Source organism: Mesocricetus auratus, unplaced genomic scaffold (assembly GCF_017639785.1).
Source record: "Mesocricetus auratus isolate SY011 unplaced genomic scaffold, BCM_Maur_2.0 Super-Scaffold_100010, whole genome shotgun sequence".
NCBI lineage: Eukaryota > Metazoa > Chordata > Mammalia > Rodentia > Cricetidae > Mesocricetus > Mesocricetus auratus.
In genome coordinates this window covers 65,000,937-65,018,480 of record NW_024429194.1, presented here as the reverse complement: position 1 = coordinate 65,018,480, position 17,544 = coordinate 65,000,937, and the positions used below count along the sequence as shown (strand labels likewise).

General features: G+C 49.9%; 1 protein-coding gene across 5 annotated transcripts in view; it reads right to left on the bottom strand.

Moving 5' to 3' along the window:
- Positions 1-15,417, bottom strand: part of Galnt6 (polypeptide N-acetylgalactosaminyltransferase 6) — a 36,330-nt gene extending 20,913 nt beyond the window's left edge. For 2 of the 5 annotated variants that reach the window (XM_013111390.3, XM_013111393.3), the window contains exons 1-4: positions 15,350-15,417; positions 7,390-7,625; positions 1,510-2,105; positions 399-571 (exon numbers count right to left, since the gene is read on the bottom strand). In XM_013111390.3, the coding sequence (XP_012966844.1) occupies positions 399-571; positions 1,510-2,009 (673 nt within the window). In that variant the 5' untranslated portion in view covers positions 2,010-2,105; positions 7,390-7,625; positions 15,350-15,417. Of the gene's footprint in view, positions 1-398; positions 572-1,509; positions 2,106-5,871; positions 5,989-7,389; positions 7,626-15,349 lie in introns of all 5 variants that reach the window. The other 3 variants (XM_040753788.1, XM_021225567.2, XM_013111392.3) reach the window with 3 other exon arrangements.
- Between the last annotated feature and the right edge of the window lie 2,127 nt (positions 15,418-17,544).

The following is a 17,544-nucleotide window of genomic DNA, read 5'->3' as shown; positions in this document are numbered from 1 at the left end:
GCAAGCTATGCAAAGCAAACCAGTATGTGGCATTCCTTCCTTTAGGTTCCTGCCTTGAGTTCTCGTCCTGACTTCCCTTCATGCTGGATGCAACTATAATCTGAAATAAACCCTTTCCTTTCCAAGATGCTTTTGGTCATGAGCTTTTATCACAGCAACAGAAAACCTAGCTAAGACAGAAACTGGAGTGAGGAGTAGAGTGTTGCTGTGACAGACCTGACCATGCTTTTATGGGATGATTGTGGAAGGACTTTGGAAAGGACAGAGGGTCTCCACCTGCCTTCTTCCTGCTCCCGCCTTTGTGACAGGAGTGAAGCAGCAGGCCTGACCCTTAGAGAGGGCCTGCCCTCCTCTGGGCCACCCTGGGCCCCACCCCTCCCCAGGCCGGCCAGCCTCACCCTCTGTACTGGCGTCATCCACCAGAATGATCTCCTTCAGTAAGATGGCAGGGCTGGTGTGCAGGACGCTGTATACTGTGCGCAGCAGAGTGGACCAGGCTTCATTGTGGAACACAATAATCACACTGGTGGTGGGCAGTGGGGGACAACGCCGGAACCTCTGGTCAACACACCTGCAACAATGGAAGGATGGACACAGCTCTCTAAGTCCTGGGGGGAGGGGAGGAGCTCCAGGAGGGGAAAGAAATCTGTGTAGAGCTCCCTAACCCACTCCAGCACCCCCCCCCACACACAACACCAATCTCCCTTCCCTGTTGTACTTGGGAATAGCTGCTCTAACTCTGTGGCTCCTTCCTTCTACCCTGGATGTACTACTAGCCAGCCTCCTCCAAAGCCATTCCTGAGCTGGCTCAGTGCCCTAAGGTGATGCTCGGGTACCCCACCCCTCCCTGCTCAAAGGCCAGATGCTCCCACAGCTGACTCACTCTGCACCTTGGATGCTGCATGAGATCTGACTGTCCAAAGGGCCCAGAGGGCTGAGTCATTAAAGGCAAATGCTCAGTTGAGGACTATTGCTATTCAATGTGAGGAAAAGGTCCTCCCCTAAGAGTTCCAATACACACTTTCTCTCAAAGTTGAACTTTTTGGGCCTGTGGCCTTCACTAGAGGGAACCCGTGGTGTGGGGGAACCTTCTGGACCACCAGAGCAGCAGTCAGGAACTATCTCCTCTCTCGGTTTAGCATCAGAGGCCCAGCTGGCAGGCGCAGGTCCAGCTTCCCGAGGGCTGCAGAAGCCACAGTTTTGTTCCAGCCCCTCCCGGTTCCCTGTGCCAGATCCTGGTCTATAGCCCTGGGTTCCTTCTTCTATATCCTGTTCCCTCCACAACTCTGTTTTAGCCTCACATGTCCCTATGGGCCTCTGCCAGACCATAGTACTCCTGAACTCTAGCCCCTGGGATAAGGGCAATTGACCAGCAAAAGAGAAGAAATCCCTGCCTAGTCTCAAATCCCCTTCAGCTTGCTTCCTGACAACTGGCTGGTGACCACAGCCCTGCCAGCCACACTTCTGGGAAAGCTCTGGTCCCCTCTGAGAGTTCTGGGTGCTACTTACTCTGGGGGTCGGGTGTCTGGCCCCAGGGACCTCTGCAAGGAGATGCGGTCACTGGCAAAGGCGTTGAAGCAGTGTTTCTTATAGCCCTCATCCTTTTCCTGGGTCTCTAGAGGGGTCCATTCTTTCTTCTGAAATGCTTTTCCATCTGCCCCGGGGCTGCTGGGGTCCTGAGGTGGCCGCTCCCAGAAGGGCTTCAACTCAGCAGGGGTATAGAACCCCGGAAGGCAGGAGCGGTTTGTGGAGAGCAGAGTCTGCTGGGGTTCCGGAGCCCTGATCTGCAGCTTGGGCATGACATCTCTAATGTTGTTTACGGCACCTAGCATGAGGTCCAGGACGTGATCCTTCTGGCCCACCAGGGACTTTAGCCACGGTTTCTCCATGGCCGGCTCCCTTTTGCTTACGTCCTTTTGGTCCTTTTGCCGGATGAAGAGGAAGAGCATGAAGGCACTGCCGAGCATGGCTAGACGCAGGGACATGTGGCGTCTTCGAAGGAGCCTCATCTTCCTAAACGGGACCCAGTAGGGTCAGCACCAAGCCTTGGACCTCACTTTGGGAATAGTTTGATATGCCACAGTGGCCACGCCTGGGGCCTCAGCCTGAGAAAAGAGGGGATATGAGAGGAATGAACCACTGCAGAGATGAGGAGGGAGCTAGGGGCTTCGGGCCTGAGTGTGACTCATCGGAGAAGCGGGGTATCACAGCATCCTGGTACCTAAATTTCCTTTAGCTGTAAACGAGAACATTGGGTCTGGGTCTCTCCGGACAGGAGGAAACCACACTGGGAAATATCTTGCCGTTAAAGTATAGTTGGAATTCAGCTGTCAGTGCCATGACTTAGAAGATAGGACTGGATAGGATAGCAACTACATGAACCACCTGCAGTTTCATTCCTAACTTAATTTGGTTTTTGAGACAGGGTTTGCTAATTGGCCTTCAACTCCTGATCCACAGCCTCCTGTGTACTGGGATTATGGGCATGGTTCACCATGCCAGGCTCACTTTGTGTGTTAGATAAACTGGTTTGTGTGACCCCGGAGGCCTGGACAAGGATGTCTGTAGCAGCTTTGATTAAAATTGCAGCAATGTACAATCCGTTGTAGAACAGTCAAGTGGGAGAGGGCCACACTGGGAAACTCTCTGTAGCTGCAAAGGGAACCAACCACCTCTCTCTCTGTGAAACGCTGCCAGGGCAGTGGGTGAAAAGGTAAGCTGCAGACACACAGAGCTGCTGTTTATCAAAGGCTATAAAACATGAGAGACACAGGGCTGCTGTTTATCAAAAGCTATGGAACATGAGAGACACAGGGCTGCTGTTTATCAACAGCTATGGAACATGAGAGACACAGGGCTGCTGTTTATCAAAAGCTATGGAACATGAGAGACACAGGGCTGCTGTTTATCAACAGCTATGGAACATGAGAGACACAGGGCTGCTGTTTATCAAAAGCTATGAAACATGTCCATGTTAGAGACGATGCTGTGCATCTAAATATGTAGTAAAGCTACAAAGAGGCCGAGAACAAGAAAGCCATCATTTCTGAAGAAAGACAAAAATACATGCATTATCCCTCGGGAGGCAGAGGCAGGCAGATCTCTGTGAATTTGAGGCCAGTCTAGGCTATAGAGTGAGTTTTGGGACAGCCAGGGCTATTAGGGAGGAAAAAAAAACAGAAACAAAAAAGAGGGACAAAGAGGCACAGATTAGAGATAAGCAAAAGAGGACTAGAAAGTTAGAAACACAGTCTTCTTTCTAGAGGTGGACGATGACACCGGCGGTATCTTACCCTTTTTCTTTAGAGACAGGGTCTCTCAATGTAGACAAGGCTGGCCTGGAACTCACTATCTCCACCAGGCTAGCCTCAAATGCACAGAGATCTGCCTCCCTAGTGCTGGGATTAAAGGTATGTGATACCACATCTCATCTACTCTTAGACTTTATGTCTGACACAGTTGATCCTGAAACAATGCAGAGGTTATAGGTGCCAACTTCCTATTCACTTGGAAATGGAACTTTTGGTTCCCCTAAAACTGCAGTCAGTGGCTATTGGCCGGGAGCCTCTCTGACAACAAAAGCAATCAATTAATACATATGCATACTCTGTATGGTGGCAACACACACCAACTATGAGAGATTACTGTGCAACACGATGTTAGATTTTCTGGAAGAATGACCAGGTCAGATGCGGACAACTAGTGTCAAGTGACGTTTTAAGCAGCTGCTCCCAATGTTTGAGGTTACCACAGGAGCACAGGAGGGGAAGCTCTGAGATGATCACCGTAGCATGGTTATACAGATTTCAGTACTGTAATATTACCGCTCATTGTGTGCAATTATGACTTGCTTCAGTTTTGAGGCCTCATGTGTCTAAACACTCTTCACAGAGCTAGCTCCCTTCAGCTGGAACTGACCATACATCTTTAGATCGGTTGCATTGGCCTCAGCTTCATACAGTACCATGCACACCCATGCTTGTGTGCCTAAGTTCTGATAAACTGAACTGTTCACAATAGATTTGTGTGGCTCGGGTGTAGCTTAGTTGGCAGAGTATGGTGGACACACTTAACACTCAGAGGGCAGAGGCAGGAGGATCCAAAGTTCAGGGTTATCTTCAGCTACCTAATAAGTTCAAGGTCAAGTTGGACCATGTGAGACTATAAAACATACACACACAACAGGTTTGTGTATCTTTTGTGTCAGGTATATTATTATCTACATATATTCTATGTATTCATGATATATCTAGTTAAGATACATTTCTAGGTTCATCTGCTAGGTTCATCTGCTAATAATTTTTCAGATTAATAAAAAATCCCTGATCCTCAAAATACACATATGTGTGAGACCATGGAGGAGTTCAAACTCATGTTATCTACAGGCCAAGAGAATTCTTCTGTATTTACTCACTTAGAATATGTGTGTATGTATGTATGCATGTATGTATTTTGTGTTTTTGAAACAGGGTTTCTTTGTGTAGTTCTGGAACTCACTCTGTAGACCAGGCTGGTCTCGAACTCACAGAGATCTGCCTGCCTCTGCCTCCTGAGTGCTGGGATTAAAGGCATGTGCCACTACTGTCTGGCAATTATTTTATTTTTGACAGGTTCTCACTATGTAGCTCTTTGGCCTCAGACCCATGTTCTCTTGCCTCAGCTCTCACAAGCTAATTCCAGAGGAAATTTTTGTTGTTGTCTTCACTCCAAGACTCTATTCTGTGACAACATCTTCCAGGGACCAGGCATGAGGGTGAGGGAGGGGAGGGGGGAGTATGCCAGGCAGCACTCCAGTCAGAGGATGAGTATGAAGAGCTCCCTATGGGAGCAAAGCTGATGGACCCTGGTGGCAAGAGACAAGGCCTCAGGCTCAATCCGTCCTCTAGAGAGCTCCTGCCTCTGTAGTGGGTACAGGGTTAAGGGAGAAAAGGAAACATTTCTCAGAAGTTTGGCAGTCTAATCAGTGTGCCTGGTCAGCTTTCAAAAACTATTTAGTCTCCACCATTGGCCACGTGTGACCCTTGGGAGATTTACTTTATCCTGCTCAGCCTTGATTTCCTCATCTATGAACCATGCGTCACTAACACCCAGCTGAGGCTGTGTGGAGGATTCAGTTAGGTGGTGTATGAAAATGTACGGCAGAGTTCACGCCGTTTCCTAAGCCCTCGAGGACTTCTATTGTTGTAATGAATAAGGCCCGTACAGTGTCCCAGCGACCACTCCCGGCATCTTTCCCTGCCCAAAGCCATCACACCTTGCATGCTTTGCCTAAAAGTGACTCTGGGCTGCAGGCACCCTACACTCCCCCGGCCCCCGCCCCTCCTCACAGCGCACACAGTAAACCTGCTTAGTCTACTCTGAAGAAACTAACAATGGCTCGGCTTGGGATGTTTAGTGCTGTTAGCTAACCCCACAGCGTGTCCTGTCCGTGTGAAGCCTGGTGTTGGGAGTCCCTGGTATGTGGAGAGTAAGTACATGGACAGTGTGGACTCAATGGCCAGCAAACTCAGGCTGTGCTGGGGACACAGGTGGTTTCTTCCACAGCGTTATCAAAAATCAAATAAAAAAAGTCTTTATTCTGAGACTGGCGAGCTGGCTCAGCTGCTCTTGCATAGGACCTGAGTTCAGTTCCCAACACAAACATGATAGCTGACAGCCATCTGCAACTCGTTCCAGGGGATCCAGCACCCTCTTCTGGCCTCTAAGGGCATTGCATGCATATGGCATACATCCATACATGCAACCAAAACACCCATACCCAAAAGATAAAAACAGATAAATCTTTTTAAATTCCTACTTTGCATTAGGGATTATGTAGGATATGAGAGGCCTGATTCTGATATTGATTCTGTTGATGAGTGGGAGACTTACTCTGTGCCAGGGACTCGAGAAGAGCTGGGATGGGTAAGGCCTCCCCTCAAGGAGGGCACACGCAGTTAATCAGGTTCCAGAGATTACATAGTAAAACGGGAGCATAAGAGCGGTATCCTTGGATAGAAAGAGGAGTGAGTGTATCAGAAATGGCAAATAGAAGAAGGCCAAAACGTCACTTAGGGGGACAAGCTTGGGCTGGGCACCCGAGTTCTCCTCAGTTATTGGAGCGAACTGAGCATACTTTAAGTGAAGACCAATCAGAGAACAGCAATGCTCGAATGACCAATCAGAGAACAGCAATGCTCGAATGACTAATCAGAAAACAGCCATCCAGGATGGTGGGAACAGGAGATGAGAGAGGAGTAGCAGAATGTGGCTGGAGGAGGGACTGAAGCTTAACAGCAGTCCTTATGCTGTTTGCCCTTGAGAAATGGGGAGCGATTTTCCAGGAAGGAGAGGAATATGGCCGCTAGGGGGCAGTGAGGTGAGCAGGGAACCATTCAGTAGCTGGATGATCAGGTGGGAGGGACCTGGATATCCGACCCAGGAAGCAGCCATGCTGATTGCCGAGGTGGCACCAGCAAAACCTTTTTGGGTCTTAGGGTGGGTTGCAAAGGTATACAATGGGGTGTGAGACTCAACTCCTTCCCTAAGGGATGTGAAGGTCTTCCTACAGGAGAGTCCTGGGGACACAACTCAGCAGTTAAGAGTCCTCTGAGGACCCGGGTTCAATTCCAGCACCCGCATGACACCTCACAACTGCTGTAACTACAGTCCCAGGAGATCCGATACTCCCTTCTGGCCTCACAGGCAGCACCAGAGACCCAAGTGGTGCACAGGCATCCATGCAGGCAAAACACTCATACGCATAAAACAAAAACAAAATTTAAAAAAGAAAGTAAAACCGGGCGTTGGTGGCTCCCGCCTTTAATCCCAGCACTCGGGGTGCAGAGGCAGGCGGATCTCTGTAAGTTCGAGACCAGTCTGATCTGCAGCATGAGTTCCAGGACAGCCTCCAAAGCCACAGAGAAACCCTGTCTCAAAAAACCAAAAGAAAAAAGAAAGGAAAGAAAATTAAGTGGAAGAGGTGGCTCCACAGGGGAGGCCGGGGAGGAGTGAGCACTGGACGTCATCTGGGGCTGTGAGTCTACACCACACGGCCTATTCACGTTGCTGAAAGCAGAAGGTAGCAATCAGCACAGACAGCTGAGAAATGCGGAGTTCCCTCTAGCTCACCCAAAGGCTTCAAGTAGAGGAGCGGGATTGTGTGTGGAGGTTCTTTCCCGGGGACTGAGCTATGCTGAGGGCCAGGCTCCAGGAGCTCTGCTTGAGCCACAGTCCTCAGGCTGGGTACTGTCAAAAGCAGACTGAACTCTGAGTCTGGGGCAGGTCTGCTGAGCCACCCTGAGGCCTGCCCTCTTTGGCACATTTCCGTTTACTTCCCACTCCCACATGAGAAGTGAGCACAGCTGGAGGCACACTTTGGTGACTAGCCAGAGCCAGGCCAGGACTCACCTCCTCCAGGAAGGCCTCCTGGACTCACCCGTCACTCCAGCACCCTCATCCAGGCGCCGCGGCCTGTGGTTCCTTGAAGAAGCAGACACCTTTGTTCCTTTTATTTTCTCTGGAGAAAGAGACCTTGGGTTAAACTGAAGCTTTCTGGAACATCTGCTCTCTGGATCCAGTCTGGCTGTCTAAAGTGTTCTCTCTCCCTCTCTGGAACCCACGGTTCTCAAGGTTCTAACCACATCCTGAAACGAAATGAGACACCTGTGATTAGACTTGGCAGGAAGGGACTTGTTCTCTGCAGTGTTGGCTCAGCATGCTGGCAACAGGAAGACAGCCCTCGGGAAACACCAATTTCACGGATGCCACAGGTCTCTGGGTTGAGGGTTGCTGTTCTACGTGGATGCAATGCCTAGAATCACAGTTACCAAGGGCCAGGAGGTTACACCCCACAAGCCTGGGGGAAGGAGTAGCCCTGGAAGTAGTAGTTGGTTAAGTTCAGGGTCCTGCAGTACCCACATCCTGCTGTCCAGGCCTGCATAGCAGCCTGGCCCTCAGGCCACCAGCAGGTGTGCTGACAGCCCTCCCTGCTGCCAGTCAGCATCCATTCCCAAGTCCGTTCCCTCCCTGGAACCTATGGTCATCAGACTGTCAGAGCCAAGATGCCCCAAGTCGTAGCAGGGGAAGCATTCCCAGACTGAAGAAATAGAATGGACTCCACTAGATACAGCACAGACTCAACTCTCACTGCTCTAGAGAGCAGAGCCCAGGGTCTACCCAGTACTGATTCCAACCTGTCACTGCATGAAAAAGTCTTTAAGGCCAGCACATGGGGGAGGCAGGCATTAAGAGGAGCTGGAGAGATGGCTCAGCAGTTAAGAGCACTGGCTGCTTTTCTAGAGGAATCTGGCTCTGCCCCAGCACCCACATTAGGGCTCACAGCTTCTCAGAACTCCAGTAACAGGGGATCCAACACCCTCTTCTTGTCTTCAAGGACACCAGACATGCATGCAGTACACATACATTTACATATACATAAAAATAAAAATTAATTTCAAAAAAGGGCAGAATAGCTGGGTGGTGGTGGTGCACGCCTTTAATCCCAGCACTCAGAAGGCAGAGGCAGGCGGATCTCTGTGAGTTTGAGGCCAGCCTGGTCTACAGAGTGAGTTCTAGGCCAGAGATACACAGTGAGGAATTGCCGAAAAGAGAAGAGGAGAAACAAAGTGAACCACACGTTGGACTGGGGACATAGCTCAGCAGCCCAGCGTATGCCATCTCTATCACTACAGAAACAAAGACAACCTCTCCAAAACTGCATCGCATTACTTTATCGTAGTTTCCTCTCAGTTATTACTTACAGCTACAGCATATACCAAAGTCTCAGAACAGCTCTTAGCTTCAGAATTTATAAATGCTACATATTTAACAAGGATCTTTGGAAACTTTGTTTTTGCTTTTAGTTTGTGAATTTTGAATAATCGAAATTTAATATTATTTCATCCTACTTGATAAAAAATAGGACTTGGGCTGGAGAATGTAGCTCAGTGGGTCAAGTGCCTGCCTAGGACACATGAGACCCTCAGTTCCAACCCCAGCACTGTATAAATTGGGTATGGTGACACCTGTAATCTCAGCACTCAGGAAGTAGCAACAGGAGACTCAGAAGTTCAAGGTCATACGACTATATAGAGTTTGTAGCCAGCCTGGGCTATGTGAGGATCTGTCTCAAAAATGAAATGCAATGGGATAAAATAAAAACTAAAAAATGTGTTCTTCAAAAATTCTACTTTTAACTGGGTGTTGGTGGTGCACGCCTTTCATCCCAGCACTCAGAAGGCAGAGGCAGGCGAATCCCTGTGAGTTTGAGACCAGCCTGGTCTACAAGAGCTACTTTCAAGACAGCCTCCAAAGCCACAGAGAAACCCTGTCTCAAAAAAACAACAAAATTTTTTTTTCTACTTCTAAATTGAAGGTAAACACATTTAGATGATCAGGTCATTTTCAGGTAATTTTTGTTACTTCACACACTTTATACTTGTAATGTTATCACAAGCGTAAATCTGCCAGGAGACTTTTGAGCCATCCTGCCACACTTACATGAGTTTCAGGTCTAGGAAAATGTAGTCACACATTTAAAACTCAGTGACACAACCTGATCCTACTGCTGGCCTCTCCTGGGAAGTCTTCTCTGATCTTGTGTCATCTTCAGTAAAGTAACATGAAAAATCAGTCATACAAAATTCATAAACCAAAACAGAACTAACCATTCCCCTTATTTACCTGTCTCTCTTCCTTCATTCCTTCACATACACACACACACACCCGCATCTAACCCGGGACTCTTACCACACACCCGCATCTAACCCGGGACTCTAACCACTGAGCCTTACCTCCAACTCTGGTCTCCTGCCTTTTCTTGTTCTTCATCTCATCACGACACAAGTCTGCCTTGTGTCAACATGTCAACCCTGCCAGGGACCTGGACTCCTGAACTTCAAGGGCCACGCCATCTCTACCATTCTGTCACTTGCAATGTCTAAAGTACCAAATGTATGTGGTAGGTGACATAGCCTCTTATACACGGAGCTAGAGGGGCTCAACATCGGACAGTGGTTTTCTAAGGATGCCGGCACTGCAAGCGTTTGAGTTAGGTGGCATTCTGCTGCCACACTTAGCTTGCTGCCTGAATGCCTATCTGGGTATCCAGTAGCCTTGGTTTATAAGTGAACCTAGCTGGGTTGGATGACTTCAGACACACAGTTAGTAGCTTCCAAGGTTTTCAGTTCTTGGACCATCTCTTACCCCCTCCCATGGAGGTTCTACAGGGACTGGGTTCTTCTGGGCATCCCTTTCACTCCTAAACCCCTTTACTGCCATTCCCTTCTCTCCAGCCCCCATTCAGGGATCATATGCTTAAAGATGCCAAACTAGGAAGTACCAAGTGAGCTCTGGCTCCTGTGAAAGATCAGCCACCCAGAATCTGGCCAGGTGGCCTCTTTGTAAAGAAGTTTCTTCCTGTGTACTCAAATGAACAACACAGCTAGGGAAGGGAGAGTAGAGAGACGTGGCCTTCAGGAACAGAGCTGTCAAGCCATCACCACAGGATATTTGCTTAAGTTAATTGGCTCAATTACAAATCTCTTCGAAAGTGTTGGGTGGAGCCACTCTGACCAAGTACATAGGCGTGTGCTGGTGGACATCATGGTGGAGAAGGAACAGGCTGTTTTCAAGATCCTGGAGGGGGAAGGGTGCTACAAGGCTGTCTGGCTGGACCTTGGTCCCTTTCTCTTCATCCTCAATGACATGTCCTCTTCCTCAAGCCCCCATAGCCTCACCTCCCCTGCAGTCATACTATGAGACCATGACTGCGTGAGCTCCAGAGCGTTCTTCACCATCTGGTCCCAGGATGGTGGGAGGTCTCCACTCCCTCACCCTGAGTCACACCTTCATATGGACACGTTGGCTCTTCCTGAAGACTGACACTACAGCAATGTGACTCATCCTCCCAGAATGTTGTGATAAGTTATTGCTGTAGCCAGTCCATCAAAAGGCCTCCCCCCAGCACATCTAGGTCCATTTAGGTTTACACAAAATGTTGAACTGAAGTTATCCAAACAGATTTCCTACTGGAAAAAAAAAGCAACAACAACCACTTACTCTCACCACTGTGTAATAGGATCAGTTTCTGGCATAAAAAGGTGCTTGTTACACCTTTGCTGTCTTACCCCAAACAAAACTCACTGAAAATCAGAACAACAGGCAGCTAAACAGGAAGTTCAGCAGCACACAGGCTTTGTCCCAGGACACTGGGGATGGAGGAACTCCACAGGGAGGAGCTGGGCCTCTCTAACCTCCCAGGGCTTGAATTGAGTTTTGCCATCTGGTGGCTGGTGGTGGGTAAGGAAGAGGCAAGCTGGGGGTCATGGGACAGATGGTCTGCTCCTGGACAGCAGTCTGCTCTTGGTTGCAGGAGTCCTACCCAGGATGGCTGGACACTTCCGCCACGGCACTCAGGTCTGCAAGCAGTCAGCTAAGCCTTGACTTGAGCAGTTCCCCACTGCTTACAGCACTGGAATCCAACCACCCCTAATTCCCGGTCCACTCCAAGCTCTGCTATGTCCGGTCATTTCACAGTACCAAGGTTACCAAGCCCTTGCTGATTATGCCCTGCCTCCTGGGCCCCTCCCCTTGACCCTGGAGGGCCAGATGTAGTGCCCACCAGATTCCTTTGCTTTGCGCTTCTCTGGTTCATGATGAGCAAAGCCCTGGTCATGTTTCTTTAGACTAAGGCTATTCAGCTATGGTAGAATTGTCCAATACTCAGCTTGCTGTCTGCATTTACCTTCCAGCCTAACCAGATACTTGACTTGGTGGTCTTTCTCTTCCTAAGGTCTTAACAAAGCAAAACAAAGTAGACAGTCTAAACGCTCACTCGTAACTCTCCCCCACCCCCAGAAGTCTTCTGAGGCTGGAAAGATGACTCACAACTAAGAGTGCTTATGGCTTCCCCAGAGGACCTGAGTTCAGTTCCCAGCATCCACATGTGATGCTTCACAACGACCTGTAACTCCAGCTCCAAGGGGATCCAACTCCTTTCTGGCACATACATACACACATAATTAAAGTTAAATTAAAAACAGATAAAAAGAAGTCTTCCTAGTAGACATGGGACCCAACCTGTGTTTTCACCCTTGGATAGCATAGAAGGAGGCTGAGAGTTCAAAGCCAGGGGATGGAGAGATGGCTCAGTGGTGAAGAGCATTTGCCGCTCTTGCAGAGGACATAGCAATTCACAACCACCCGTGACTCCAGTCCCAATGTCATCTTCTGACCTCCATGGACACCGGACATGCACGTGGAATACACACATGAATGCAGGCAAGAAAGACATTCACACACGTAAGATAAAATTTAAAAAATTCAGGGTCACTTTCATTTATATGGAGCGTTTGAGGCAACCCTAGGCTACATGGAACCCTGCCTCTAAAAAAAAAACAAAAGAAAACAAGTTTTCCTAGATGCGTCACTGCCCCCGGGAGCTGGGTTCGAATCTTTCCCCCTTGTATCACTCACTTGCCTTGCTTTCTCCAGGTGGGGCTTGCCCGCTAGATTCATGGAGGAGAGTGAAGCTACAAGCCCAGACACCTACATCCTGCTCTCCCTTTCCTTCTCCACTCTTAAGTCCTGCTTCCCATGCTTCTGTATCCAGAATGCTTATTCTGACTGTTTGGTCAGCCTCCCACCCTCAAGGTGTCCATCCTTCTGCACTGAGTGTGTGTGTATGTGTGTGTGCACAAGTGTGTATGAATGTACATGTGTGTGTATGCACACACGTATGTGTCTTTCGTTTGCCGTAAGATACAGAGCTACAGGTAAGAATGGAGTTTCTTGCTGCACATCTCTCCCTAGGCAGGGCTGGGCCAGGTGCTGGAGAGCAGCATAGGGCTCTGAGGTGCCAGTGGGACCATTCGAAAGCCCTGTTCTCCCTGGGCTGAACCCATCCTTGTTTACTACACAGGCCTTCACCCAGCACAATTACAGCATTGAGATCTGCACAGAGACAGGCACTGCCCTGTACTTGACCTCACTGTCTCCCATCAGCCAGGAATGGACATTTTGGGCTTTTCCAGAAGGAAGGTCCAGGGTATATGAAGAGCCAAGTTCACCCGAGCTCTGATACAGCCAAACACCCAGCTTCACCAAATACTCAGCTTAACTTCCCGAGCTGGAGACATCAGAATAAGTTCATCAGACCCAGGGATGTTTAGGACAATGCTATCATCTTTCAATTGCTTCTTCAAGGAAAAAGGATATTGGCTACAAGGACTCAGCCTATGATCCCTTCACTATGGCTCCCAGGCTTGCCTTAGACTCCTGGACTAAGAAATCCTTCTGCCCGGTCCTCCTGAATAGCTGGGATCATAGTGGTGGTGCACACCTTTAACCTCAGCACTTGCAGGGGTGGGGATAGAAGCAGGTGGATCTCCATGAGTCTGAGGCCAACCTAGTCTACATAGTGAATTCCAGCACAGCCAGGGTTATATAGAGACCAGGTCTGAAAAATAAAATAAGAAACAAAACCTCACACAATTATGTTTGGTTTGGGTTTTTGCTTTTGCTCTGAGACAGAATCTTGTGTAGTCCAGGCTAGCCTCAAACGCATTATGTGGCCAAGGATGACCTTGAATTTTGAATTCTCATGCTTCTACCTCCCAAGGGTTACCGGCTTATACCATCATGCCCAGTCTGTGCAATGCCAACTGAGCTGCACGGCCAACTCCTACCTTCTGTTTACCCAGAAGGAAACTTAAGCTTGGGGAGACTAGCCTGACTACAGGCACACAGCTAGGAAAAAGCAGAGGTAATACTCGCACCCAGGCTTGTGTCCAGGGCCATGACACATCTCACATCTGGTTGGTCCCTAGCGCTCCAGCAAATCACTTCCACGACACCTCCTCATCTGCTCCCTGCCCCGGAAGCGTTTATGTGATGTGGCCACGGTTATATAGGTACATTAGTGGGACTGCTGAGTCAGCCATCTGCAGCCTTCATTATACAGCACTGCCTCCCTCAGGAAGAGCTCTCAGGTGAGGATGTGCCTGCCTCTCGCAGCCTGACTTCTGTTCCAGGCAATGACTACAAGAACTCGGCCTGTGGTGGGCGCTTGTGTCAGAGTTCTCCCAGCTGAACTTGAACCATGACAGTTCTGAACTCAGAGGGCACCTGACGCCCACGGGGCCTCCCCTTTCCTGGACTCTGCTGAGTGCGGGAGGCAGTGCCAGCTGTGGGCAGCGATTACTCAGCAGCCAATTTCCTTCGGTTTCACTTGCTCTACAATTCCTTGTGACAGCCCTGTCTTGCTCTTGGGTCCTGGTTTCCCGGATAGTAGCTCTCTCTGGGTTCCTGAAGCACGTGGCATCGCTGAGGAAATGGAGCTGGGTAATGCCTGCGATGACGCAGGCTACTCTTGGATAATTTGAATGAAGTAGATTTCAAAACCTCGATCCAGTCATCACATGAATTTGCCTATCTCATCCTTCTTAGCTTCTCTCTGATGACAGGGGAACAGCTCTCCCGTCGGGAGGGGAGGCGCGCCTATGTAATGCACAGCACATCTGCGGTTAAATGAACATAACCCTGCAGGCTCTTTGGTGTGTCTAGAGTCATTAACCTCAGCCAGTTCCTGCCTTTGTGGGTCTCGGGATGAGCTCAGAGTGCAACCCTTGAACGCTCTCCCTGGGACCACTGTGGTGAATTACTGCCCAAGGCAGGGGTTCCCTTTTGAGCTTTCTGGGCAAGCTATCATCAGCAGTGCCCACACACGCAGTGGTCTGCAGTCTGGGACGACTGGCCGTTGGGTAACAGGAGGGTTCTCCTGGTAGTCACCAAGAGGCATGGAACAAGTGAGAGAATCAGGAAGTTGGTGACAGTCACAGTCATACACTCCCTACCCCATACCACAGAACTCTGTCCTTTGCCTCTCAAAATCGTCACGCATGGGGGGGGTGTCAATCAGGCAAGGGCTCTGAGGGGCCCCCACCAACGAGGCTACTCCTGCATTGTCCCTTCTGCGCAGGGGTGACATGGCAGAAGGACCCTCTCCAAAGGACTTCCCGCGCTTGAACACATGAGGTGGTCCCAATCTGGGGAGGCGCACGGTAGGCGCGGAAGTGCATGAGGGGAAGAGTCTGGACTCCCCGCTCGTCCGCTGCCCCACGTTTTTGGACCGCAAAGGTGGAGGGGGTCCCCCCAGGGAGGCGCGAGTTGCCACCAAGCTCAGGGCACAGAGCGAAGTCCGGAGGAGCTGTCTGGCTCGGCCCCTTCATTTTACTGAGTGTCGGAGAGGAGTGGGGCGGGGTACGGAGAGGCGGGACTCAGGGAGAGCGCGAGTGGAGGGAGTCCCCGAGGAGCTCAGGGATGCGAGGTCCTAGAACACCGCGGGGTCGCGCGCCCCGCTGCTGCTTACCTATCCTGCCGAGGCCAAGCCGCCGCCGCCGAGCCGCTCGCCAGTTTCCCGACGGGGCGGCCGAGAGGGCGGGGCGGGGCGGGGCGGGTCTTGTCGTGGGTGGCGCCCCGCCCCGCTCGGGCAGGTGCAGCGACTCTGCTGCCAACCCAGGAAGCTCGGCTGCTCTCTCCGGACCCTGGCCCACCTGGTGCGGAGTCCACGGCCATCCCAGGCCACCGGCACCGCATGCCCCGGGCGGCGAGGGCAGCGAGCCACGGCGTGCCTCCTAGGAGCCATGGTGGCTGCTGTGTCCAGAGCCCGAGGCTAGCAGCCGGGCGTGCTAGGCGGGTGTGTGTGTGTGTGTGTGTGTGTGTGTGTGTGTGTGTGTGTGAGCCCAGAGGCTAGTCCAGGTGTCGGAGACAAATAACTTGTGGACATATAAATTCCCCTTCCTGTAGTAGAATATTTATTTAACTAGGTAATGATGTATTATATTTGTTTATACTGCAGAATTACATTAACTGTGTAAATGTGTGTTGCTGTAGTTTATGCTGCATTTGTTTAATTATGAAAAGATCTGTTTCACCTTGATTGCCTAAGGCACCTGATTGGTGTGATAGACGGCTGACCCGTCAATAACTTGGCAGAGAAAGGATAGGCCAAGCTGGCAGGTAGAGAGAGTAAATAGTAGGGGAAATCTAGGCTCAAAAAGGAAAGGAAGGAAAGAATAAGGGACACACCCAGAGCAAGAAGCCAGGCAGACAGAAAACCAATGAAAGTAGGATATACAAAAGTAAGAAATATAAGCCCCAAGGCAAAATAGATAAAGAGAAACTGGTTAATTTAAGTTAAAAGAGCTGGCCAGAAATGTGTCTAAGCTAGGCTGAGCATTTAAGACTTATAAGAAGTCTGTGTGTGCCATGATTTGGAAAAACCCTGGGACACTTCCCATCTAACTGCCTCGGTCATTTTATGTGTATATGTGCCTTGTAAAGTAGAATAGGTTGTCTGGCTTGTTTATAGGGGTGCTGGGATTTGAACCCCGGTTCTCATTATTGAGTTGTGCAAGTGTTTGTCACTGCTGAGGCATCTCTCCAGACCTTGTGTGTGTGTGTGTGTGTGTGTGTGTGTTTTGTTTTGAGACAGTCTCAAGTAGACTAAGCTAGCCTTGAACTCCCTATATAGTTGAGGATGACCTTGGACTCCTGATCCTTAGCCTCTACCTCGTAAGTTCTGAGACTACAGAAGTGTGCCACCATAATCAACTCAGACGCTCTTTCCTGGTAAACACTGGCGCTTGTGTTCCCAGCACTGGGGAAGCTAATGCAGGAGGATCTGGCATTGGAAGTAGCACGGTCAAGTCAGCTTGGGCTGAAAAGCCATACTCTGCCACAAGAAATGAAAACAAAGAAAAAGTGGAAAGCCAGTTCTCCTTCTCTTTTGCTTGACAGTAAAATAATTTTGCATTTTTGAGTCTTTAAGACCTGGGAACAGGGGTTTGACTAAAACCCTGTGGTTGGGTTGAACTGCTCAGAGGTATTCTGGAAAAGCCAGCAGAACCCAGCAAAAGCTCACATAGCTCGCTTAGGTGCAGGGCTATACTTTCACAGGAGTAGAAAGGGAGGTGTCCCATGTTACTTCCAACACCTCTAAGCCACTCAGGAGCCATTTCCACACACTCCACTGCCCACCCCTCCCCACTGCACATCAGGACTGGGGCTTCAGCCTTCATCCCCCGTGGCTCTGTGTAGACCAGGCTCTTGCCCTCCCCACAGCTCTTCTGCCTGGAATCACAGCTTCCCCTGCTGCAGACTGGGGGACACTGTCCCCAGACTCCCTGTCTAGGTTTGACCTGACACCTTTGCCCCACTCTGCCTCTCTTTCAACTCAACTAAGTGATCTTAGTCATGTCCCAACATGGCCTGAGGTGAATTGACTCGCACTTCCCCAGGGCATGCTCCTGACCACTGACTCCACCTTGAAGCTTGAAAGAGGCTGTGTTTGGCTTCTCAAGAAGCTGCACCAGCTAGAGTTGTGTGTCTCACATTCTGAACTGGTTTTCAATGAGCTAATTTTTAAAATAAGAGTTGATTAGCTACCTTTTAATACCAGCACTCAGGAGGCACAGACTGGCAGATCTCTGTGAATCCCAGGCCAGCCTGGCTACAGAGTGAGTTCCAGGATAGCCAGAGTTACACAGACAAACCTTGTCTCCA